The sequence below is a fragment of the Macaca thibetana genome, chromosome 9 (assembly GCF_024542745.1).
Source record: "Macaca thibetana thibetana isolate TM-01 chromosome 9, ASM2454274v1, whole genome shotgun sequence".
Lineage (NCBI taxonomy): Eukaryota > Metazoa > Chordata > Mammalia > Primates > Cercopithecidae > Macaca > Macaca thibetana.
The window spans coordinates 125925820-125933319 of NC_065586.1; the positions used below are offsets into that span (position 1 = coordinate 125925820).

The 7500-nt window shown below is 47.3% G+C and overlaps 1 protein-coding gene across 12 annotated transcripts in view; it reads right to left on the reverse strand.

Annotated features, from left to right (window-relative positions):
- The window catches only part of EBF3 (EBF transcription factor 3), a 129071-nt gene that overhangs the window by 37339 nt on the left and 84232 nt on the right, over window positions 1–7500 (reverse strand). For 7 of the 12 annotated variants that reach the window (XM_050804460.1, XM_050804457.1, XM_050804456.1 and 4 more), the window contains exons 7-8: window positions 5123–5204; window positions 845–989 (exon numbers count right to left, since the gene is read on the reverse strand). In XM_050804460.1, coding sequence (XP_050660417.1) covers window positions 845–989; window positions 5123–5204 — 227 coding nt within the window. The remainder of the gene's footprint in view (window positions 1–844; window positions 990–5122; window positions 5205–7500) is intronic. The other 5 variants (XM_050804461.1, XM_050804459.1, XM_050804463.1 and 2 more) reach the window with 1 other exon arrangement.

Here is a 7500-nt window from a genome sequence, read left to right on the forward strand (position 1 = left end):
ATTCACTTAAAAAAACACTCACATTATTTTCTCAACAATTCATATTGGTCAGAATCTCATAATTATTATGAAATGTTTAATGGGGGAAATGGCTCTTATTCTAAAGGGGATGTGTTCAGTTGTGGGGACTGTGCAGAGCAGGAAGTGGGAGGTGCCTGAGGGGCTCGGCGCAAGGCCCACTGGGTCTGAGTCTTTCTGCATTCCGACCTGATATCCAAGGACCTTTCTCCCTACCCACCACCCTTATGGAAACCCTTTTCTTTTAACAAGCAACACAAGAAGTCAACCAATTGAAAGCATTTGGTTTAAAAAAAAGAAAAATGTATTCTGGTTTGTATTTTCACCCCCTCCTCCTTGCCCCGACTCTTGTGTGAACACAAGAGTGAACACGCACACACACATGGATCACAGGCACACGCACTCCAGTCAGGGACAGGAAATGGTCCTGGCTGTCCCTTTGGAGCTGATTGGACCAGGATGTAACCACTCACTGGGCCTGCACGAGGTATCTGGGTATGAGCTTCTGGATGGGCGCTTCCGACAAACCAAAATAAAACCAAATAAATTAAAATCGCAAGAAAAGCAGTAAGCAAAAGAACGCCTGGAGACATGAAGGCCGTGGCAGGTGAATGGGAAAGCCCCGCTGTTCAATAAAGGAGAAGAGAAAGCTTAGGAGGGCTATCTCCCCTTCCATCTCGGGGACACCCCCTCGCCCTGCCTTGGTGCAGGAGGTCTGACCAAGGGCGGGGGCCTGGTGAGAGGAACTCCACATGAATGAACATAAAGGATGGTGCAAAGAAAAAGAAGCATTGCAAATAAAAAAAGACATGTAACATGTGCCTACCATTTTCCAGATAAGAAGGGGCCGTACCTTCTGACGGGTCGAGGCGGCGGGCCCGCCTCCCATGTTTGGAATTGTTGTGCACAAACATGTTGTCTGACACGGCCAGCACGTGGCCGTCCACGTTGACTGTTGTCGATACAACAACCTGCAAAGATGAAGTGGATTTGAAAATGGAATTGGCAAAGGAAAGCACAGCCCCCTGTTAGGCAAAATAAAAGCCATCTTAAATACTGCAGAGCACAAGGAAACTTCACGTGTTCCTGGACACTGTTGATTGATGTGTGTTCACAGCTTTTTTGGCTAATGGGGGTGGGTGGGTTGTTTTGTTTTGTTTTGACTCAAGATTGCTTCTCTTCAAAACCTGCTCCACTAATTACAGTTTAATCTCCTATTATGCTAACAAGTGAATTCAATTCAGAGAAATATTCTTCTAGCCATTAGCTTCAGAAACACCCCTCTAGCCACTCATTTTAAAGCTGCTGTTTTGATTGATCTGTTCACATATTGATTAGATAGTTTATCTAATTAAAATGAGTTCACTTGAGACCGGCCTCTCTTGAAGAGCTGGGAAGATTCAGAGTTGCCCCAAAAAGGCTTCATAAATCAGGAACATTCCTACTGCCCACATTTTATCAGGAAATGATCCCTGGGTCAATTTTACAATTACATTTAATGTCTGGTAATGAACTTTTTTGCATCTGAAAAGACTGAGTTGAATATGAATAGTGGTGGTGTTTTCAATCCTGGAAAGGTCTCCTTTCTCAAGTTCATTGCAAAGGCTGGCAAGGACCCTGGGATACCAAGGGAATGTCCTCTCTGTTTCGGTGAGAGGCTTCCATTCTTAGGTCCAGGCACAAAGGATGTCTAGGGAAGAGATGACGCATCAGGCCCTCTGAAGCCCTCGGCTGCCTCGTGGTAGAGGGAGAAACAAAAAGGGCCAGGCAGGGATGGCCTTGCAGACTCCATAGACCTGCCCAGGTGAGCTTGCCCAAACATCCAGAAATGGTACCCCTGAATGGACCCAGGAACCAGGAAATGACAACCTGGCCCTGAGTTTTCTCTAACAGAGGGGGTGCATTCATCCCGGACTAGCTGGAGCTGCAAAGATCTGAGGCCAGGTTTCATCTGGGTCTTGCAGAAGCACTCCTGGGGCTTGAGCCCAGCTCTGACCTGAAGGAGGTGTGGCTCTCTGCTACAGTTTGGGCATACTCGGCCATGTCTTTGGGTCAGCACCACCCGAGGGAACCACAGCCCTACAGAGAATTGTGCGGCAGGTGCAGGTGAGTGGGGAACCTGAAGGGGCTCCTAGTCAGGGTTCACCTTCCCTGCAAGGCCCAGACAAAACACACCATGCAAAATGAGCTTAAAAGCAAGGCCACCGTAGGCCTTAGTGAATCACGCCATCTCAGTTTGGGTCAGCACATGTAAGGAATCCCCTGCACCAACATAATTGGGAAAACCATGGGGAGGGGCGCACAGGGGGTATACGGGCGATCTCTGTACTTTCTGCGAAATTGTTTTGTAAACCTAAACTTCTCTAAGAAAAATAAAGCCCATTAGTAAAATAATTAAACTAGTTACCTAATACAAAATGAATACAATTCATTGTATTCAATGAGTCATTGAATATAAAACAATTAAAAGCAAACATACAAGTAAGTAGTATTTTAAGGGGCTTAACCAATAAGCCAAAGCTATACGTTTATATACGAATACATGTGTGAGTGATTTTGTTTTTTGAGACGGAGTCTCGCTCTGTTGCCCAGGCTGGAGTGCAGTGGCACAATCTCGGCTCACCCTAACCTCCGCCTCCTGGGTTTAAGCGATTCTCCTTCCTCAGCCTCCCAAGTAGCTGGAATTATAAGCTCTGCCACTGCACCTGGCTAATTTTTTTGTATTTTTAGTAGAGACAGGGTTTCATCCTGTTGGCGAGGCTGGTCTCGAACTCCTGACCTTGTGATCCACCCGCCTCAGCCTCCCAAAGTGCTGGGATTACAGGCGTGAGCCAACGCGCCTGGCCGGCTTTTTCATTTTAAATCTCAGACTCTACAAGACGATGACGCAGCAGGGGCAGTACACACGGCATCCCACCCAAGCGCCCTCATCAGGGGCAGCTTCCCTGGCATTTCTTCCCCTTGGCCACTGCCAGGATTGTTGAAGTCACAACAGTGTCAAGCCACCCAGAACCTCAAAAGGTTGTAAGTGCTGCCCCAGCAACCCAGATCCAGCCTTGGGTATCTCAGCACCTTCCTTTTTTGACCACTGCCCCCTGACTTTGCCCTTTGCAGCCCTGGTGGGAGATGGCTTTGCTGCCCCTTTAGTATCACTAGTGGGCCTGGCAGCCTCTGCCTGGAGGAGCCAAGGTCTGTTCCTGGTCACCCAGGTGCCCACCTCGTGGTCTACCTCCCAGGCCCAGCCCTGGGCGTTGAAGACACTCTACAAATCCATTATCTGCATATGATGCAAAGATGCATAACTAACACTGAGGTGCAGACTTAACCCTTTTTACGTTCCTAAACATGATAGGTTAAAGAAACATGAAAAAGTAAAAACAAATTTAAAAAGTTTTTAAAGACACAGGTTTTACTGTCACCTACATCTAGGTCAGTCACAAAGGGAAAAGAGTGTAGTTCAGCAGAGTCTAGACAGCAGGCAAGCTGTGCTCTGTGCCTCACCTGGGCCGGCCCTGCAGAGCACCTGCAGAAAGCTGCTGAGACTCTGAAAGCAGCTGAAACTATCGTGTAAGCCCTGCCATCCTCCTAGGTCCAGTCACACCTTCTGAGAGGCATGGGGCTCAGCTAAAGAGACCAGAGGAAGTTCTAGTAACTACGGGGTCTGCAGTCAACCACGAGATCACCTGTGGTCATGTTCGGTCATCGGTGAGACAAAGAGGACACAGTCCCTCAGCCCTGCGTGACCTCCATTCTGCTTAGAAGGATCAGTATCACCAGTGCCCTGTGAAGCCTAGTGCGTGACAAATGAAAGCAGGCCCAACTGTTTGCAGGGAACACCGTCCCCAGCTGCAGACATGAAAGTGGGCGGGCCCAAAGAGCCCGCCTCCTCTGACCAGCTGACCGGGCAGGCACGGAGACAGATGTCACGTGATCCACTACAGGACTGAGGCGTAAGTTAAATTTCTGAAAAACGCTTTGAGCTATTTGATGGGAAAATCGTGTAAATCCCAAACAGGGATCATTCTGCTCCTGGGTCATTCATCCAAGCTAGTGGTCATCTCTATTAGCTGCCAAATTCTTCTCTGGCTGGTTTTGTATCCCAGCCCAGAATATTTTTACAGTTAAAATTAGCAAAATCATCCAATGTGTTTACCCTTAAGTAGCTTCCTAATCATTCACAAAAAGGCAAGAAAAACATGAATCTATCATAATGGTACATACATCTATCACAATTCATCTCTGAACCCCCCAGCCACCCCCTCTGTATCCGTCTTTTAGATAAAATCTTCTGAGGCAAACCAGAGACAGGACTTAGCCTGGGTTTAGGAGCCGACTAGCAACTAGGCACGGAAGGTGGGCAGTAAGAACGCAGTAAACCTCAGGGGAAGGAAGCCGAGGCCAGGAAGACACTCTAGCAGTTGCAGAGGTCTATACTAAGCAGGTGCAGATCCCTCTATGAGGAGGGGCTCAGATCTGGAGTATTCCCAAAAGATTGCATTATAGTTCTCCTCCCACTGAAAATCAGTCCATCAATCAATCCCAAAAGAAGCACTTCTGGGCCGGGCACGGTGGCTCACGCCTGTAATCCCAGCACTTTTGGAGGCCAAGGCAGGCGGATTACTTGAGGTCAGGAGCTCAAGACCAGCCTGGCCAACATATTGAAACCCCATCTCTACTAAAAATGCTGAGTGTGGTGGCATGTGCCTGTAATCCCAGCTACTCAGGAGGCTGAGGCAGGAGAATCCCTTGAATCTGGGAGGCAGAGGTTGTAGTGAGCCAAGATCGCACCACTGCACTCCAGCCTGGGCTACAGAGCAAGACTCTGTCTCAAAAAAAAAAAAAAAACCTTCCACATGGCCATGTTTTCAAAGCTGATTTCACTCTGTTGTGCCCACATTGGACTTGATGAATCTGGCATACTGAATATACCAGATCATTCTTAAAGCATTTTATTTGCATATTTTTATCAAATGCACCAATTCTAGTTTGCTTCCAAGCCCTTAAAGAACTCAAGAGTACTTCCTGAACAGTTGCAAAATCAGAGAATTCAAATTTCATATAAAAAGTCAGGACCACGGTCCACGTGTCTTTGAGAAATGTATACCTGGAATCTCCGCATATCTCGAGGGTTGCCTGCATTCTTCAAACAGTTCTGATTGCACTTGAGGAAAAACTTTAGAAAGAATCTATAAAAAATACAAAAAGATGATATTTATTAGGGTTATCAGACAAAAGACTCAAACTTTTTAAAAGACACTCTTGGTGGGGAGGAGTGGAGACTCAACCTCACCTCCCTCTAGGGGGCAACATTGAGAAGAGGCTCTGAAAGAGGCGGGGAGGAGGCACCCAGAAATAGCCACACAGGAGAGCAGCGAGTTGCATTTGCCTTGAGGCTAAGGATGTCCAAGCTTTATGATGATAGCTGTGACTTTCGCATTGGCATTTCTTGGCTCAATCTTTGCACAACTGCCCATTAACCATGGGGGAAACATCCACCCCAGACAGGCCTACCGTCTCCAACCACTAAAAAATGAAGGATGCCTGGTTAAATTTGAATTTTGGATAAGCAAAAAATAATGTCCCAGAGCATACGCCTCAATAAAAAATTGCTGTTCACCTGAAATGGAAATTTCACTGGATGTGCTATATCTTATCTGGGCAACCCTAATTCCAGAGGCTACCACTGCCTAAGCAAACATACTTCTAAATACGGGTTTTAAGAGTTACGTAGCACCTGTAATCCCAGCACTTTGGGAGGCTGAGGTGGGTGGCTGACTTGAGGTCAGGAGTTTGAGACCAGCCTGGCCAACATGGTGAAACCCCATCTCTACTAAAAATACAAAAATTAGCCAGGTGTGGTGGCACACACCCATAATCCCAGCTACTTGGGAGGCTGAAGCAGGAGAATCACTTGAACCCAGGAGGTTCAGTGAGCGGAGATCGCACCACTGCACTCCAGCCTGGGCAACAGCCAAGGCTCTGTCTCAAAAAAAGAAAAAAAAAAAGAGTTACAGTAGGTACAGCTCTTAAGAAGCAATTGGGGGGCTGGGGCAGGAGAATCACTTGAACCCAGGAGGCAGAGGTTGCAGTGAGCAGAGATCGCGCCACTGCACTCTAGCCTGGGCAACACAGCGAGACTCTGTCTGAAAAAAAAAAAAAAAAAAAATCTAAGAACTGATTGGGAGGCATATTGTTTTAACCAAGAATTCTTGACGCGGTAATGAAACTATTGCTGAGGCAGAAAGCAAGGAGCAGCACTCTGCAGGGCTGGAGAGGTGAGGCTGCAGCGAGCGTATTTCCATTTCCTGCCATGCCTTGCCCTGACGTTTCATGGCATGAAGATTCAGGGGTCCTGACAGTGTGTTGAGATGCTGTGACTAAAACGTCATCATGTTGCCCTCCCCATTCCTGCATGCTCAGTGACACCGCAGGAGAGCTGGCTTCCAGTCTGAACTCAAAGAGCCTGGGAAACCGGGCTCTAACACCACCTACGGGAAAAGAGGGTTGGGGGGTCTCTTCCTGTGCACCCTCCACCTCAACTTGAAAAGGCCACAACCAAGAGGTCCCAGAGCTTGGGTCTGTGCCGACATACCCACTCTCTGCAAGCGGCCAAGCATCCTGTCCAGCAAGGTCATCAACACAAACCTTTCTCTATTTTCTCCCAAACTATCGTCTGTCCTACTTGGTGATTATTAATTTTTGATGAAGTTTCACACAATTTTCAAGGTTCCTTGCTGGCAATTAGAATATCAGAAAATGAAAAGACTCGACTGACCAAGACTCATCTCTCTAAGTGCACTCCCAGCATATCCTGGATGACTTCTTACTGTGGCAGAAGAAAATCCAATTGATGGGGGAAAGAATGGCGGCCACTTAAATTTTCTTGCATACCATGAGGCCTCATCATTTTAGGCCAGAATTTACATCTTTTATTAACTCACCTCACCTATACACTTAGCTCACAATGCCTCTTCACACCATCTGCCATCAGCATACAGTAAGTCACTTGATATTCCACCCACCAATTTTTCCTAACAACCACTGTGCAATTAAACTCCACACGTTCTGCAGCGAGGTAAATTAGGCGCACCTGCGGCCACACCGCATTTGAACTGCATCAGAAAGGGCCTAACAAGGTGAGGGTGCCACAAAGTTATCGTCCTGTCAGGCAATTAGGTTTTCACTTCGGGGACAGCAACACGGTGCAATTACACCACACATTACCACCCAGCTAATCTTCGGAGCAGGCGCCGGCCCGAGAAGCTGCTCATCTGCAAATCTACCTGCAAGGAGCCATCTCCAGGAGCTTTGTTTGTGATTTGAAAGATATTTTGCCGCTCCAGAGAAGGTTTCTTTAAATTTCTTGATGTCTTTCAGACAGTTCACCCTTTTACCTCCAAGAGAGCAGAGCGGGTTTTGATGATACCCTAACTAGCCCTCACTCAGCACTGTCATGAAGAGCTGGGTTTGGCATTCTTAGGC